The sequence below is a fragment of the Taudactylus pleione genome, unplaced genomic scaffold (genome assembly GCF_031769625.1).
Source record: "Taudactylus pleione unplaced genomic scaffold, aTauple2 ptg000372l, whole genome shotgun sequence".
Lineage (NCBI taxonomy): Eukaryota > Metazoa > Chordata > Amphibia > Anura > Myobatrachidae > Taudactylus > Taudactylus pleione.
This window is the reverse complement of record NW_028284773.1, coordinates 16,365,205-16,384,374: the sequence shown is the minus strand read 5'-3', so window position 1 is coordinate 16,384,374 and position 19,170 is coordinate 16,365,205. Positions and strand designations below refer to the sequence as shown.

Below are 19,170 nucleotides of genomic sequence, written 5' to 3'. Positions count from 1 at the left end.
TGGGTAAGTAGTACCCGCTCGTGGCTCCCCCCCCTCTCTGCACCCCTGTGTATGGGAGAAACGGCTGATCGCCCATACACACTTGCCGATGGACAGATATGTCTGCAGACATATATGTTTATTGGCTGTGCAGCACAGCCAATGCGATATGTCTGTGAATGACATTGGCCCTCATTCAGAGCCGTACGCTCTGAGCAGAGCGCACGCTCTGAATGAGGGCTGGCCTCCATGAAAATGGAGCGTCCTTCTGGACGCTCGTATAGCTGTGGGTCACCACCCACAAGCTATACGAGCGTGCATTTTGATGGCCGCGATGGTCGAGACCATCGCGACCATCGAAATTGCGAGCCGGAGCCTGCGGTTGAGGTTTTCAACCGCAAGCTCTGGAGTGGTTTTGGCTCTATCAGAGCCAAAATCACTCCCACTGACATCACTAGTGATGTCAGTGGGCCGGCTTTTGACGGGAGGCGTTCCCGTGGGAATGCCCCCGTCACGGAGGCACGCCCCCGACACGCCTACCAAAGGGGGCGTGCTGTCAATCAACATTGACAGCACGCCCCCTTTGATCGGACACAACGAGCGAAGGACTTTCCTTCGCTCGTCGTGTCTGGCGCATGCGCACGACGGAGCTCCCTCCGTCGTGCGCATGCTCAGTCCAGAACATCGACCCACTTGCGAGCGGACAGCCGCTCGCTAGTGGGTCTGAATCAGGCCCATTGTTCACAGACATAAAGTCTGTACACTCTGGCCAATATATCGGCTAGTGTGTACCCAGCAATAGTCTTACAGTAACACAAATATATAATCTATATACACGCTATCTAAACATTTAACTTATACATTCAAACCTGTTTAATATATTTCTTACTATAAAGTACATATATCTAAAATAATCATTTATGATATTTTAATTCAGACAATGTCTCGATTCCTAATAGTCCTAAATTATGAACAATTAACCTATATTGCAAATGGCTGCAAGGAGCGGGATACTGCCAGGGCAGAACTTCCTGTTCACAGTGTGTGGAATTTTATTTTATTTGTAATTAATGTTGGCAGGAGTCATGTACATGATCTGATGTGCACGTGTGCGCCAACGTGATGACATATTTTATATCAGCAATTAATTATATTATATAGATTTGCATTTGTCCCTGCCTGCCATGGAGTTTACAGTCTAAATTCTTTACCGCATAAAAACACAGACAAGGTCCATTTTATAAGCAGTCAATTAACCTACCAGAATATTTTTAGACTGTGGCAAGAGACCCACAGAAACAGATAGTGCCTTGGTTGGAACTTAATGTGTGAATCCAGTGCTGTGAGTCAGCAATACTATCCACTGTATCTCAATGTTATTTGCTTAGGATGATGCGCAAAGAACTTCTTTGTCACTTTATTGAACATGAACCCAGATGCCTTTTGGCAATCAGTCAAAACAATATGTTGTATGCTAGAATGTTTTAATTTTGTGACATGTACACATTTTGTTTTCAGTAAGAATACCAAACCTACCCACCAGTAAAATCTACATATTCTAATGGCCGGTACACACTAGACGATATTCGGCCGGATCGGACGTCATGTCGGCAACATCGTCTACTGTGTACACTCAATGTCGTGGACGATGCGGAATCCCGCATGCATGTCCGACGGGCGACATTGTCCACTAGGGCCATGCTGACTGATGCAGCTCCCAACATCTGCAATAGTGTATGTACTTGCTGATGCCGGGACCCTCAACGGGTCCACTTGCATGACAGGTCTGCTGGGTACACATTGTTATATGAGATATAATAGAAATGTGTTACAAAAATAAAAAGTGATTTTTTTTATTTTTTTTTTTATTCATACTTCAGAGATTTTAGTAATTACTTCATCATTATAGAAAGATACTAAAGGGGAGATTTACTTTTGTGTGTGATATGCAAACTGCCATACACCTACTGTGGGTCTCAGTGAGTAACTGAGGCTGTATAAGATTGCTCCTGACTAGCTGCCATACACCTACTGTGGGTCTCAGTGAGTAACTGAGGCTGTAGAAGATTGCTCCTGACTAGCTGCCAGACTATAAAGTACTGTAGCTAGCTCACTGGAGTTTGAATCAGTTTGCAACATGTGCTCCTTAGAAGTGCTCCCTCATTTTAAAATTATATTTTTCCTCTCCCATATAAATTAGATTCTTCTCAGTGGACTATGTTGGACAAGACAGGATGAAGATGTAAGGTTAGTATTTACTAAGGGTGCAGATATATATATGTGTGTTTGTAGTTCTAAATGCACCAGCGTGTGAGAAAAGTCAACAGCTGTACGTGCACACTGGCACTTGTATGATATCTTGCCATTTGTCCCCAGTACCCACCAGCCAGGTATATTAAGAGGAGTCCAGTGATACTCAACATTGGTCCAATCCTCTCTAGGTGAGGGGGCGCAATCATTTATTTTCCTTTGTACATTTAGTTATCTCACCTGCGTGAACCATGACTTTGCGCTATGGACAGCAATGCGGTTTGGACAGTTTGATATGGAGATTTAAAATCTTGTGGTTTAAAATGATGAGCTCTGTTGTGTGGTTTGCCTGTTAGTAACACACTCAGGGTCTGTTTCAGCAGAGGGCCTGTTTCAGCAGCAGACACAAATATAAATGCAGCTGCGATCCTACATAGAACGTGCTAATGCCTGCCAAAGCACAACATAAAGACACCCACTGCTGCCTTCTCATATCTGTCCAATATCGCACTCCTGCACAGGCATCGGTACCATCAACTCACATCAGGCAGTCATGCAGCATGTACGGCAAGTCTGACCCGCCTCAAACACTGCAGCTCTCCTCACACACAGAGGTCTCATGCTGCAAGGAAGATTGCTAAGGCTAACATATTCATGCCCAGCAAACGTTATTTAAATGGTCAGCACAGCCTGCATATACCTAATCAACCCCCTTTACCTCCCCCAAATGCTGACCACATGACACTCACCTTGCGAATGGTTCCTCTGTGCGAACATAATCGCAAACCAATCACGACGTGTGCGCAGTGTGACTTAAATGCATGTGCAATGGCAAATCATCGCTCGATCTGTGTAAATATCAGCATTGCGTTTGCTGCTGAATCAGGCCTTCAGATTGGAAAACAAAGCATCTGAAAACCTGCGAAAAAACTGCAGGATAGTAAATCATCGTCTAATGTTAAAATTTACATAGTAAAAGAAAAACATAGCAAGGTACAGGGTGTTGCACCAAGTTAGTATGCAACCAGGATACTGTATATAGAGATGTGAATACTCTATCACCACCCCAGTTACAATAAAATCATTTTCATACGAAGTGAAATAAAAGGCAACTGTAGCCATTCCCTAAGGGCATGTCAGGATGTCTTCATATTCTGCACTATAGAGTCTTCTGCTATGCATGTCTTGCTGCTTGTATCCTTAATATAGATTACATACATAAACATGTTACGCTTAGCTAAGGCATCACACAAACATTATAAATGAGGTAGATTTCCTTTGAAATAGGCAGACTGACCAAATTTCTAATAGCTTTAATAAAGCTACACCCAAAAAATAATAATTTGACATATTATGTAAAAGGGTGAATTGTAAGATCTTGTGCTTTCCTTAAGTGATAGAACAGGTAATTACCTTGCAAAACAATCTGTTGGTCAAAGCACACTACCATATAAAATATGCAAATCGAGCCTTGGTAAAGATATTACAGTGTAGTGAAAAAATCAAATCTTAAGAATTGGAGAAAGATCCATACACTCATACTATATATGGGAGCTATATATAAGGCTTCATGAGATTTGTTACCAGATGAAAAGGCACATGACATTTTACAAAATACAGCATTCTGGTTGGTCTGTTATGTAAGTTAGTAAAATGTAGTTATTTTCATTACATTGACACTCAACAAATAATCCCTAATGAATATAAATGTTATCAGATATGGCACCAGGCAGGTGAGTCATGATTTGCATTCTGAGCCACCAGTAGTAATCCATAGGGTGATAACGAGTATATGGAGTTGCAGCTGTCAGGGCATGGGTGACAGCATCAACAACAGGCGATGTATCCGTTGAGCCGCTATTGCAGTATGTGTGCATCCTGGCAATTTTCTCCTCAAAGTATTTCCTTCCATAATCATTCTTCACAGTATCAGGCAAACCAGCCCACATCTTATCTCCTATAGCTTTTATTTTTTCTGAGCTGTATAGGCTGGTGGCTGCGATGAAATTCCCAGGTTCAACCACACTGACCTTCACACCCAGCGGGTGCATCTCATAGCGCAAACAGTCAGAGAATGCTTCCACCCCAAACTTGGTAATACAATAAGGGGAACGAGCGGGGTTTGCCATGCGACCCAACATACTGCTGACATTCACAACACGGCCTGTAACAATACATAGATATCAAAAGGATTATGGGTCAGAAACTAATAGGCGTGGAACTCTAGCATCATATCTATTATAGTAATACTGTATCTTGGATAAACATTGTGGTGTTTCGACGCTGGCAACTGTTAAGAGAAATAGGGGTATGTTTACTAAAGTGCGGGTTTTTAGAAGAGATGTTACCCATAGCAACCAATCAGATTCTAGCTATCATCTTCTAGAAGGTGCTAGATAAATGATAAGTAGAATCTAACTGGTTGCTATGGGCAACATCTCCACTTCTATAAACCTGCACTTTAGTAAATATACCCCATAGAATCACGAGGGGCCTCATCACTCCCACAAAGGAACTATTACCAAGTCTGTATTTCCTGATATTTGTGCACTGCAGACACATTGGGCCTGATTCAGGGATGGACAGAATGCCGATGTTGGTGTAGCTAAGCCATTATTTGCTACTGTGCATGTGCATAAAATACTGAAAGCCCCTACAGCGCATGCATATCACTGAGTGTAAGCTGTAGCGTACAGGGAGAGATGGCATTAGGAGCGGCAGGGTAAAACCATGGGCGTTCCTGGGTGGTGACAGGGAAAATGGCCTGAAGTGTGCACAAAAAAGTCTGTCTCAGGGGTGTGTCATGGGAGTGTCAGCGAAATAAGCTGCTGTCTTATGGCCTGATTCAGAGAAGTACGCTAACCCGATGGTAAACACACATCTCCGATGTTTCCTACTCTGCGCAGGAAGCATTCTGCGCATGTGCAGAACGGATCCTCCGATACTGCACGGAGTTCCCTAAGCCTCTGCCTGGTTGACAGGCAGAAGCGTTTGAGGGGACGTGCGGGAGCGGCTTGCGTTCCCAGAAACAGGAGCGCGTCAACGCCATTCTCTGGGTAGCTGAGGCCAGGGTCTGAATCCATCGCCGAAGACTTCCTGGCCTCGCAAGACACCAGGATATGGTCAAAGGGACAACAATCGTAACCAATGGTGATCCCAGACTGTGACCTCGGTCGCAGTACTGGAATCACGCAGATGCAGTAAGGAGGTGTCTGAGAACTCCTTCTGCATATCCATCTGAGATGGACGGAACTGCACAGCCACTTTTGTGTGGCTCTGCAATTCCATCCTTCTCTGAATCAGGCCATGGCCACCGAGGCCAAGTTCAGTGGAATTTGCAGAAGGAGACACTGCGCCTGCCATTGGCTGCTGCAAGTGTCGATGGCGTGCTGGTGATGGAATGTTCAGAACTACCTGCAGAGTTGCACCGTCCTTTGGCATTGGAAGTGGGCATCCCAGGGCTTGCACTTTCGTTAGTACACAAGGGGAAGGCTGTAACTAGCATTTGCATATTACCGTCACTGTTACCCCTGCAAAAAGTCGCAGTTGGGGCTGCAATAGCACGCGTCTCTGAATCAGACCCATTATATCACCTGGCATATTGTGTACATAGAGGCAGGTGGAATACAAACATTAAAGGGGCTGGGTGGATGTTCTTTACTTTAATTTTACATAGTATTCAATTTCAAAATATGTCTCTATGTCTCTGCTGTGCAGAGTAATTGGGAGTCTAGTAATGAGGTGCTGACAACAGGCTATTCTAATAATTATTATATTATAATATTAAGGAAAAAAGTATTAGAATATAATTAATAATTGCCGACTGCACATTGCCATTGCAAATAAAATTAATGTTACCTTTAGCCCTGCGGATGAGCGGAAGACAGGCCTTAGTAACCCGAACCGTGCCCCACAGATTCACTTCTGCAACTTCCTTGTAGGTCTCCATACTGGTGAACTCAACTTCTCCAAATGTAGATATTCCAGCATTGTTAACAACACCCCATAATCCTGATGGAAAGTAAAAAATTATAGTCATGGTAGACTTACCTTGATAGCTAATTTTCTTCATAGTCCATAGGGTCTACAGGGATACCATGGGAATAATGTGGTTGGAGAGATCCAGGCACCAAAAAGTTAAAGCTTTCAGCTCTTAGGATGCCGTGGGTCCTCCTCCATATATACCTCACTCCTTCCTTCAGGAAAGAGGAGAAGGAAGAGCAATCGTACACCAGAAACACTTTTACAAAAAAAACAATCTGTGACCAAAAGTAAAATTACCCAATGCAGCCAGGTGCGTCAGGGTGGGTGCCCTGTGGACCCTATGGACTTCGAAGAAAATGAGTTATCAAGGTAAGTCTACCATAACTCTAATTTTCTTCTTCAGGGTCCATAGGGATCCACAGGGATACCATGGGGATGTCCTAAAGCCGTTCCCCTAGCGTGAGGGACGCTCCTGAGCAGAAAGGAGAATTCGTCACCCAAAGGAAGCATCCTGAGAGGCAAAAGTATCAAAGGCATAGAATTTAAGTAAAGTGTAGACAGAAGACCACGTGGCTGCCTTACACAACTGTTCAGCAGAGGCACCACGACTAAATGCCCACGATGGCCCTACAGACCAAGTAGAATGTGCTGTCACCGTGCTTGGGACAGTGAGACCAGCCTGTATGTACACCTGGGAGAAGGTCATGCGTAGGCATCTCGCCAGAGTCTGCTTGTTAGCTGGTCATCCTCGTTTGTGAAAACCACATAATACAAAAAGAGCATCTGAGTTTGTGTGCTCTACATAGATACAGAGAGTACGAACTACATCCAGGGAGGATTCACCTGCAGAAAGATCTGGAACCTTAGAAGCTGAAACTACAATTTCTCCATTCAAAAAGAAATGGGACACTACCTCAGTAGGGTAATCCTCCCTTGTACAAAGAACAGCTTTATCCTGGTGAAAAATAATAAACGGGGAGCGACAAGAGAGTGCTACCAAATCAGAGACTCTCCGTTCAGAAGAGATAGCGAGGAGAAAAAGTGCCTTCGCTGTCAACCATTTCAAGTCTGCAGAGTCCAGAGGTTCAAATGGGGAAGCTTGTAACCCTTTAAGAACAAAAGACAAATTCCACCGTGCTACTGGTGGAACAAAAGGAGGCTGAACTCGCAGAACTCCTTGAAAAAAAAAATCTTGTAATGAGGCAATCTTCCTCTGGAACCAGACTGCTAGTGCAGAAACTTGCACTCTCAAAGTGGCCAGGCATAGACCCCGGTCTAAACCTGCCTGGAGAAAAGCCAGTACTCTGGAAATCCTAAACACCTTAGGATCACACTGTACTTTCTGTGGGAACACCATTGAACAAAAGAATGCCAAATCCTGTAATAGATACAGGCAGAAGCAGGATTTCGTACCCTAAGCATTGTTTGAATTACAGAACTGGAAAAACCTTTGGGCCTTAAGATGGAAGATTCAAGAGCCACGCCATCAAAACCAAACGAGGTAAGTCCGGTTGCCAACAGGGACCCGGCGTTATTAGATCCTGCCGTAGAGGAAGAAGTTATGGACTGTCTATAGATAGATTCTGTATGTCAGTGAACCAATGATGTCTGGGCCAAGCAGGAGCCACCAGTATTACTGTTCCGCCATACTGCTTGAATTTCCTGAGCACTCTTGGAAGGAGGGAAATCGGAGGAAAGAGATACGCCAGCTTCAAGTCCCATCTTACTGCTAGTGCGTCCACCCAGGCTGCTGATGGGACTCTGGACCTGAACCCGTACCTGAGGACCTTGTGGTTGTGATGTGATGCCATGAGATCTATTTCTGGTACACCTCATTTGTTTACCAGGAGCTGAAACACACCCAGATGTAGAGACCACTCTCCGGCGTGTATGTCCTGGTGACTTAGGAAGTCTGCTTCTCAATAGAGTACTCCCAGTATGAATATTGCCGAGATGGCCGGAAGATGACCAACTCAGAACCTTTGTCACCTCTTTCATTGCTGCATAAATTCTTGTGCCTCCCTGATGGTTGAGATAGGCCACTGTAGTCGCATTGTCAGACTGGATCTAGACCGGCCTGCCCTGGAGCATGTCCTGTGCCATGCTAAGTGTTTTGTACACTGCTCGCAGTTGCAGAATGTTTATTGGCAGATGACTTTCTTGATTTAGAATAGGGCAATGAGACCCATTGATTGGAATAATAACCCCTTCCTTGTTGTAACTCAGGAACTGGTATTTTTACCCCTGCCTGTAGCAGGGAATGAATGGCCTCCTGAATGGCCACCTTTACCGCACCTGATGGAGGAATTGTGCAAAAAACTTCTGGGGAGGATGCCTCCGGAAAGCGAGAGCATACCCGAGACCACTTCTCGGGCCCAGGCATCTGTTGTTGTTTGATGCCGGCAAACCGCAAACTGAAGAAGTCGGCCCCCCACCCTGGGATCCCCCAGGAGAAGGCCCGCCCCATCAGGCCGAGGGTTTATCGTCCGGCTTAGAAGCTGGACGTCTGGCCGGTCCAGACCTCTTAGTTTGTCGCCTGGTTGTCCTGCGAAAACTATACTGCCTGGAGGAAGACTGTTTCTTTGCTCATCCCTGTGGCCGAATAGAACAAAAAGAAAACTGCTTAGACTTCATTGTAGCCGTAGATGGCAGACCTGCAGATATTGAAGCTGCCAGAGTAGCTATTATCTTGTCTAACTCTGCTCCAAAAAGTATATTTCCATAAAAAGTTTCCAGAGCCTTCTTTGATCCTGTATCAGCTTTCCAGGATCTTAACCAAAGGACCTTGCGCGCCACTACTGATGCTTTAGAAGCTAAAATTCCAGCATCTATTGCAGCTCCTCCCAAAATGGCGGCCACTTCCTGTATGAGGGATATATACTTAATCTGTTCTCTGGTAGCATCTGATAGAGAATCCTCCAATGCCCCGTCCATTCCTCAACAGCTTTGGCTACCCAGGCTCCAGCCATAGCTGGACGAGTAGTGCCACCCGATGATGAAAATATTGCCTTAAGACAAGTTTAAATTTTCCTATCTGTAGAATCCTTAAAAGAAGATGCTGACGGAATAGGCAACGTAGCATTTCTGACTAAGTGCGTTACATGAGCATCCACAGTAGGAGGTACCTCCCACTGAGTACATTCAGATGCTGGGGAAGGATACGATGTTAATCTTTTATGCACATAAAACCGTTTACCCAGGTTACCCCATGTCTCTTCCATAAAGCTCAGTGAGCTGCTCAGATTTAGGAAACTCTGGGCCTGTTTCAGGGATGGACTCTAAGCCGCGATCGCTCGCTACGGGCGCTTGTTGCCCGTATGCGTCAATATGCGCATGTGCGAGTCGCTCACTGCGCTTGGGAATTGTGCGCTCGTAGTGCACAGACTGGACGCTACTTTGAGTGACAGATAGTGCCATTTGTGGGTGTTAACAGGGGAAGGTGCTTGTGAACGGGGGAGTGGTGCTACGAACGCAGGCGTGTCTAGGCGTCAAAACGGCGTTTAATGGGCGTCCATAATTAGCATGGAATAGTCATTTTACATGTCCCCTGGTTAGATTTCAGCCTGCAGTTAACGCAGTGCTTTTGGCAGGGTAGGTTCTACCTCAATGGTTGCGTGCAACTCCGATGGTTCTCGATGGTACTGATTAATCATACACTTCCTGGAGATGACATGTAGTACGGGTGGACTACTACTGGGGGCACTGTATAGGGGGGGCTACTAATGGGGGCAATGCAGCATAGGGGGATTGCTACTGGAGGGTTACTACTGGGGGCACTGCATAGGGGAGGGGGGGGGGGTGACAGTCCATTACATTACCGGGGCGCTTGGATCCCTAGATACACCCCTGGACAAATGCTCTCTCCATTCATGGAGGGCCATGTGGTCAGTGGAAAAGTGGGTGTCACTAGAGCACCAGAAACATGATTTGTATAGATAAGAGTAGCCCTGATCGTGCTATCTTACATAGATCACTGGGAAAAGGTGTGGAGGATACTAAAATCTTTTAGGAGTAATATTAAGGATTCTATTAACCATATCAGATTTGATAATAGTCCCACAGGATATATCATGCCATCAGGTGCGGTGTAGCAGTGTTTTTGCCTATTATATAAACCTATTACCAAGCATGATGGTATAGCTCCCCTCATATTGGGAGTATAGTATGGCTGCTATATCCATGTTAATATTCTGTAACCTATTAGCACTGTTATTCATACATAGATAATGTCATTGGTGTTATACATGTGAGATAGCTTATTATTCAAATAATTATTTATTAAGCAGGTTAAATTGCATGTGCAATGGTACTTTTTTGTGTATTGTTTCAATAAATCATTTGCTGATTACGCATCATATTGAAAGAATTATTTGAATATAAATTCGCCTGGAAGAACGTGTTATTCAACACTGTATTGTTGCACCAGGGCATTGAATGAATATATATATATAACGTCGATCTATGGATTAAAATCTGTTTGCTTTTTTGGAAGACCGCTGAGTGCCGCCTGGTCCCTGGGGTACAGGGGTCTCCTTGTGTGTATATATATTTACTTAGTTATACATCATTGTGAGTGTTTAAACATGGTGAGTGCTGGGTTTTCTGTTTTTATTTATTTAAGCAATGTGGTCACAGGCCACTTGCACCCCAGTCCTGGGAATGGCGAGTGCAGGTCTGCACCCCAAATCTAGGAGTGGCGAGTGCAGTGGATTTTTTACTTTGTACGCATGGCCCTACACAGATCAGCGATCAGATCTGCCATTAATGGCAAGGGGACGGAACAACCAGTGGCTCGTCACTTTGTGGAGGCCAAGCACAATTTGTCTAGCTTAAAATATATGATAATAGATCATGTTCCGGAAGATGGAAGGAGGGGGGATAGAAATAAAAAATTGCTGATGATGGAAGCCAAATGGATCCATTATCTGGATACTGTCAGACCCAAGGGTCTGAATGAACAGTTAAACTATAATATTTTTTGCTAGAGACCCTTTTCTATGCCTTCTGTTGTTCTTCGGGTGTAGATGATTTCTATTTCTACAAGTGAAGTAATCATAAGTCTCTTAGTTTATTGATAATGCATTTACGAATGACTATGTGTTATATTCCAAAGTATTCCGCATTTTGATAGTTTAAGCACTGATCTCCGTTTTTAATTGTATATCTGTGTTTGTTAGTGTATTCATATGTTTTTGTTTATTTTCACGTGGTGTATGTTATGTTGTCTCTCTCGGCAGGCCCCGGGTTTCCATGGTGACAGCCGCGTCACTGATGTGCTGAGGTGTTTCCGGCTCTTACCGGAAGTACTGCACGCGGGACGGCGGGTGGCCAGCGGGACCTGGAGCAGACCGAGGAGGAACAGCAGGTATTTAAGGTGAGTTTTTTACACAAAGTCTGTATTGATGTGTATGCAGCCTGACGAAGGGCAATAAAGCCCGAAACGTTGCAAAAGGAGTTGTAGTAATGTCCTTATTGAAAGCCCGTTGAGTGCCGCCTTTTGGATCTGTACATACATATGCTAGCAGGCACCGCGGCGTTTTGAACTGTATGGGAAGGAGTGTGCCGCATTCGTGGATATATTATATATATATATATATATATATATATATATATATGAGAACATTTTCCTATATGGTTTTTATTTGAGTGTTTGGGAATTATTCCCACTTGTGTATACGCTGTATGTCCAATCTTATCTTAGGTACATTATTAAAAGTAAATTTTTAATATTATAACAAAACAAACAAGTAGTGCCACCAAAAAAGAGTCTTCTTTTCTCTTTTTGACCCATAGGAAAGGGAGACTGACCCAAAACCTCCAACAGCTACAACAGCGCACCAATAGTGGACTGTGAGCGTCTCATATTCACGAGGCGGGTAGGAGGAGCGACCCAGATGCGCAAAAACCTTTGATGAGACCGTGTCTGGGTCGGAGCTGCCGGGGGGAGAGCCTACCTCCCCTAAGCTGCGTCAGCTGACCGGGTATGCTGGCCTAGTGGCAGCAGAATTGTCTTTGCTGCCGATCCCCGTCGTCAGACGATAAGGCCCCAGTGGTCTAGTGAGGACGTGGACGCTCCAGGTCCTGACTGTAGTGGCTTCTGGTGCGTCTCCTACGCCGGAAGCAAGGACTGCCGAGTGAGATTCCCCGTAGCGAGGAATCGCCTTACCTGACATCTCCGTGTGTCCGGTTGCACTCCGGGTCCCAGCATCACTGCTAGCACACTCAGCCAAGACCCGTCGGAATCACCAGCTCTATTACTGGTGTTTCGGCCCGGCGGAGGTAGGAGGAGTCTTAATCCAGACGCTCAGTACTGCCAACCCAAAAACAAAGAAAAGAAAATAAAATGTAAAAATAAAAGTTTAGGACTGCCTTAGCAATCCCGTTACAAAGGTGCGTCTGAATCCTGCCGCATCAAACGAACAACTGAAGGCCTGTGGCTAAGGGTGGGGTATATATTGAGGAGGGCCAGAGACATCCTGGGAGCTGAAAGCTTTAACTGTTTAATGCCTTGACCTCTCCAACCACATTATACCCATGGGATCCCTGTGTATCCCTATGGGCCCTGAAGAAGAAATGATGTTATATTACGCATGTGTGTTTTGCCTGCAATGTTTGTTAGGCATTCTATCATGAAACACACCGACACCGTCATAGGGTACAAGTAGTTGGAGCGATTTTATGAGTAGTACCAAGAAAAGCGTTAGTCATGTGCAAAAATGGTTTCTTGTCTTTAGTAAGCCTCAATTAAAGAAATGTACTTCATAAAAGAGAATCTATGGAGATTTTCTGGGATCTTGGGAATCAAAACAAAGTCTCAGGGGGCAAAGCTCAGCCTACTGGTTAAAACCAGAAACTGTTGGTTCATGGACACATGTCCACTTCAATGTTCAGCAAAATAATGCAGTTGTGTGTATCTTTCATATTATAGTGTTAGTAAAAAGCAGCATATGTAACTAGACTCACCCTTATCAGGCTCTATTAAATTATCTTTTATAGTTTCCACAGCTTTGTCCACCTCTTCTTGCTTCACAACATTCAATTGTATAGTTTTCATCCTATCACTCTTCATACTATCCAGCTGCTTCACACCGGCATCTCCCTTGTCCTATTATTATTTATATGGTGCAATAAGGATTCCATACATAGGTAATAAAACATACAACAAGATTACATAGGTATAATGTGATCACATTAGACAGTTATAGTCACATGCACAAATTAAGATATACACATAACTAGCATACTGGACCACACATTCTCCGAGGGGCTCCAACACCACTTCCACTGGCCACAGTATAATGTAGTCTGTTTTTTCCGTCCCTCTGCTATGGGGGCCTTTAGCGTTCGGAGGTGTGAAGTCAGACATTCTCCCACTGCGCATGTCTGACTCGTGACAGCCTTTGTAGCATTATTATAGAGATTACAGAATTACATAGGGAAAACAAAAGTAAAGAGGGCCTTGCTCGAGAGAACTTACATAGGTTCTACAGGGGATATGGGTGAATGCAAAAGGGTGAAGAGATCAGACTTGTGGGGTGCTCAGGTTTGAGAGTTAGGAGAATGTGATGCAGAGTATACAGTAAAAAGGGGAGTTTGAAGAGCACATTTATCGGCTGAGATGCTAAGCAAAAGTATGACTGAATGTGGGAGGGTATTACCGAGGCTGGAAGTAACACAGGAGAAATTCTGAAGGCAGGAGTGGTTGAGGGCTTTGTAGGTCAGTGTGAAGAGTTTGAATATGACATAATATAGGGTTGGGATTGAGTGGGCAGACTGACAGAGGAGGACTGCAGAGGTGGAGCTGTGAGAGGGGAAACTGAGGAGATTAGCAGATCTGAGGATGAATTAAAGTGAGGAAAGGCAGAAGTGGGTTAAAGCGGCAGGATTGTGAGCTGAACTGAAGGTGTGTGAGGGGTGGGGAGGGTGGGTGTGAAGGAGAGGGCAGAGTGAAGGAAGACACCGATACAGTGAACTTGGGAGACAGAGGTGAGGGCAGGGAGGGAGAGAGAGTGGTATTTGGAAGCTGGGGGAAGACTATGAGTTCAAGAGTCCAAAGATGCTGATGAGCACTCAGAGGAAAGAAGTTAAGAGGGTGAAGAGAAAAGGGACCAAGAACCGATGCTTGGGCAAAACCAATAGGAAGGGAAAGGAGGAGAGTAGGTGGAGGTAGACGTAGAGACAGAGAAGGACAAATAAGAGGTGAACCATGAAAGCGGCAGCCATTTTAATGATGCATTGCAGGAAGGTGGTGTCAAAAGCTCCCGTGAGGTTGGGGATAATGAGAATAGCGTAGAAGCCATTAGAAATAGCAATGACGTGGTCACTGGTGACTTTACTGTGGGCAATTTCAGTGGAGTGGAAAGAATGAAAATAGGAAACTAGGAGAGAATGGAAGGAAAGGAAAGATGTGAGTTGGTTATATACAACTCACTGAAGGAGCTTTAAGTTGTAAGGGAGGAAGAGATGGGGTGGTAATTAGAGGGAGTGGGAGGATCAAGGCAGGGTCTTCAGAATGGGGAACAGCAGGAAATGTTTGAAGGAAGAGGGGAATAAACCAAATAAGAGGTATAGGTTAACAAGATGACAAAATGGAGGGACTGGAGAAGGTGAGAGGTGATGCAGTTAAGCGGGCAGGTGGAAAGAGGAGAGTAAGACATGAAAGAAAAAGGTTGGCAGACCAGACGTGGGGGGGGAGGGGAGGCAAAGACTACTACATACATTGTGTCCATACAATTCAGAATAGTCACTTTGTACCCAAAGGGAAAATTGTTTAATAAACTATGGAGTAAAGACACCTACGTGAGATCTCCAAATGAAAAAAAAAAGACAAATTTTATTAATGGGAAGTTCACAAGGAAGAGGCTTGAAACACTGCTGCCAGCTTAAAACATTCAATTGGTATTAATATACAGAAGAGTTTAATTGAAATGTAAAAGACTTTTCAAAGGTTCTTTGATTACATGTTGAACTCTAGCAGATACTAGTTTTTAAGATTATTTTTAGTTTAGGTTGGAGGTCTATAATACTGTATACAATAAATAATAAGAGATTCAGCAAGTCTACTTGGCTAGGACAGCTGTAGCTAAGTGCTTGGCTAGGACTGCTCAGTGATTGCAAATACGCACTATAGCGCATATTTTACGCGCTATTGAGGCCCGGGGACTCACTTTTGCAGAATGGGTGGGTCCCCAGGGACACGCTCCACTGCGGCTAATCCCTGGTTCAGCTGAGATGCTGTGCGCTGCAGCCAATAGGAACCTACTATCTACACCCTTCAAAAGCTGGAGGAAATATCATTCACTGTCGCCATAACTGCTATTTAGAGGTGGAGCCGGAGACCCAGCTCATGTACAGGCGGAAGAGTGAAGGGGCATTATAACGCAAGCTGAGTATAGTAATGGGGTGTTTGCAGAATTATGAACAAATGAAGACCTGCACGGGTATACATATACACCTGCCAAAGCCATAACAATTGGAGGTGCATTAGGGTCACTAGCACTAACTAGCCAATTCTGATGGTACATTCACAGCTGAAAGTAATAGGTGATTTTATTCATTGCAAAGGTGCTCCTGATGAAAGTACCAGCCGGTACAGAAACGCGTTGAGCCAGAACTAACCACGCTGAGCTTTCAGCTGTGACCTCTGACCTCTTCACTTTCCCTGTATCCAACGAAGCGGAAAACCGGCAGTATTACACTCCTGCCCGGCACCCACTGACACGGACCAAGCACAGGCAGTGTGCTACATGCCTGTGTGAATAGAAACTCTGCGGCAGTCATTCATATATTTATTCGCCCGATCACCACTCTCCCACGTGACCCGGGAGTCTATTTACAGTGAACTCAGATCCCACACTGTACAGTCAGGAGCAGAAGGGGCAGGCGGGCTGGGCTGGGGGACAGAGCGACCGATGCACCACTGGCCGGTCCCATTTTAACACCTTTGGCCAGCCGCTGTTATTTGCAGGAGCACGGTGGCTATCTATTGCCAGTAGGACAGTGCAGATGCGCAGCACCGCCCACTCTCTATGTACGGCCAGAAGCACAGTGGAGACGTGAGGCCCCGCCCTGAGTCTCTCGTCTCCCCTGCCTGAGGACAGCGCGGCCATAGGCTAGAGTGTCAGCCTGTTTTTGAATAGCCAGCCAGGTGCCTGCTGCGAATGAGGGTGGGAGTATCGCAGCGCACTTGGCCCTAGCAGTTCCCGGATTTCTCCCCCCCACCCTTAATGCCCGGTGTCACCCAGCCCCTTCTGCTCTCCCTGCCTATCCCTCTTGTCCCCAGCTCACCTCTACCATCTCCTGTATGTGGCACCCATTAGCCTCTAATACCCGATGGCACCCAGCCCCTTCTCCTGTCCCTGCCTACCCCTCCAGCCCCTAGCTCCCCTCCCCGAATTTTCCGGTCACTGGCTCCTCACCTTCTACTCCTGTCCCTGGCTCCCCTCTCCGAATCCTCCTGTCATTGGCTCCTCACCTCCTACTCCTGTCCCTTGCTCCCCTCTCCGAATCCTCCTGTCACTGGCTCCCCACCTCCTACTCCTGTCCCTGGCTCCCCTCTCCGAATCCTCCTGTCATTGGCTCCTCACCTCCTACTCCTGTCCCTGGCTCCCCTCTGAATCCTCCTGTCACTGGCTTCCCACCTCCTACTCCTGTCCCTGGCTCACCTCTCCGAATCCTCCTGTCACTGGCTCCCTACCTCCTACTCCTGTGCCTGGCTTCCCACCTCCTACTCCTGTCCCTGGCTCCCCTCTCCGAATCCTCCAGTCACTGGCTCCCTTATGATGAAATTACAGGTTTTGCACAATTTTATGTATCACTGCTATGTGAGAACAGTCTAATGCAGATTATTTCACAGAAATCTCCTGAAGAAGACTAACTACCGCAGCAGGCTTCAGTCCCCATTATTGTCAATAGGGACTGCAGTCTGACCTCTAGGTACAAAACTGTTGCTATTTGGAGTATCAGATGGGAATTCTAGTGGTATGTGGGTATGAGGGGAGGTCTGAAGGGTATATGGGGAGCTCTAAAGAATAAATTATGAAGGGACCCAGAAATAGGCAGGTAGGACCCCATTTTTTTTTAAGCTGGTGGGTCCCTCGGACCCACATATTTAGTTGCTCAGCACGATCACTGCAGCTGTAGCTCAGTACTTGGCTAGGACGGCTGTAGCTCAGTACTTGGCTAGGACGGCTATAGCTCAGTACTTGGCTAGGGCGGCTGTAGCTCAGTACTTGGCTAGGACGGCTGTAGCTCCGTACTTGACTAGGACGGCTGTAGCTCAGTACTTGGTTAGGACGGCTGTAGGTCAGTACTTGGTTAGGACGGCTGTAGGTCAGTACTTGGTTAGGGAGGCTGTAGCTCAGTACTTGACTAGGGCGGCTGTAGCTCAGTGCTTGGCTAGGGCGGCTGTAGCTCAGTGCTTGGCTAGGACGGCTGTAGCTCAGCTTGGCTAGGGCGGCTATAGCTCAGAGCTTGGCTAGGGCGGCTATAGCTCAGAGCTTGGCTAGGACGACTGTAGCTCAGAGCTTGGCTAGGACGACTGTAGCTCAGAGCTTGGCTAGGACGGCTGTAGCTCAGTGCTTGGCTAGGACAGCTGTAGCTCAGTACTTAGCTGAAGCCCAGTAGACAGACCTTAAATTGATATCTTCATACCTTGAACAGACATCCAGCAAACACAGTTAATCCTTTGCTGTGTAGGTGCTTAGCGAACGAAAATCCAAATCCTGAATCACATCCTGTGATAAGCACAGCTTTATTAGCCTGCACAATTGAAACAAATATTAATATATTAGTAAATCTCTCTCTCTAAACTATGGGTCTCATTCAGACCCGGTTGCAAGCGCCGATGCGCTCGCAACCAGGTCGATGGTTAGCCCTGTGCACGCGCAGCAGGCGCACTGCGCGTGCGCAAGCCCCGGAGCGAGAGAGAAACTCTCTCGCTCTGGAGCTCTCTACAAAAGGGGCGGCTGTCGATGTTGATCGACAGCTCGCCCCTATTTTTTAACCAGCACCGGACTCAACATACCCAGGGTGTAATGCCACAGCTAGGGGACCCTTTCACTGGATGTCCCCGGCCAAAGCATTAAAACCCCAAGCTGGTCAGCCCAAGCCGGGGATCACAGGGGAGCTAGGTGAGGGAGTGACTATGACCCTCATACTCCCGATTACTGGGAATCTGTGCGTGTGCAGGACCCGTTCTGTGATTGTGCAGAATGGATCCTGTATAATTGCATGCAGCCCCTGCCATGCCTCTGCAGGGCGGCCGGCGTTCTTGGAAATGGGGCCATGTGGACCCAGTTTACGGGGGTGGCAAGGCCAAGATCTGCGTCTACGAATGCAGCTTATTGGCCTCGCAAGCCGGCAAGCCTGCATAAGCTGAGGTTTATTCAACTGGCTGGCGCCGTCCACCATTGCGATCGATGGTCGAGATGGTTATCCCAGCCTGCGACCTCGGTCGCAGTGCTGGGATCGCAAATGCAGCAGGGGTTTCAGACGCCTCCTGCTACATTTGCATATTAGCAAGGACGTAATTGCAAAGCTGCTTGTGTGCGGCTTTGCAATTCCGTCCTATGCTGAATCACCCCCTAAGTACAATTGAACCCCTTAGTGTATGTGCCAGTGACCTACCCACTATATCTACGTTTGCAGTAATAAAGAATAAAACTACTGTACAGTTCTATAGTACTGTTTCTGAAATAATATTTTGTAAAATGTGGGAAAGTGGGTGCATTGAAATGGAATGGGAAATGAGAGGTCCATGAATAAATATGGCAATCGGTAAAGTGTATTGTCAGCGTATGTGAAATCGGTATATGATGATACATCATATGTAACATTACATGACATACCCCATCAGTGTGACTTGCATAGGAACGGCTTGCAGTTGAGGTCACAACGGAAGACAACCTCTGCAGAAGTCTAGAAGGAGAAACATTAGGATATATTAGCTAAAGGATA

At 46.0% G+C, this 19,170-nt stretch overlaps 1 protein-coding gene across 2 annotated transcripts in view; it reads right to left on the bottom strand.

The window, feature by feature from the left end:
* Positions 1-659: 659 nt before the first annotated feature.
* Positions 660-19,170, bottom strand: part of BDH1 (3-hydroxybutyrate dehydrogenase 1) — a 61,506-nt gene continuing 42,995 nt past the window's right edge. For both annotated transcript variants that reach the window (XM_088444819.1, XM_088444820.1), the window contains exons 3-7: positions 19,062-19,131; positions 17,866-17,973; positions 13,177-13,318; positions 6,088-6,240; positions 660-4,393 (exon numbers count right to left, since the gene is read on the bottom strand). In XM_088444819.1, the coding sequence (XP_088300945.1) occupies positions 3,924-4,393; positions 6,088-6,240; positions 13,177-13,318; positions 17,866-17,973; positions 19,062-19,131 (943 nt within the window). In that variant the 3' untranslated portion in view covers positions 660-3,923. The remainder of the gene's footprint in view (positions 4,394-6,087; positions 6,241-13,176; positions 13,319-17,865; positions 17,974-19,061; positions 19,132-19,170) is intronic.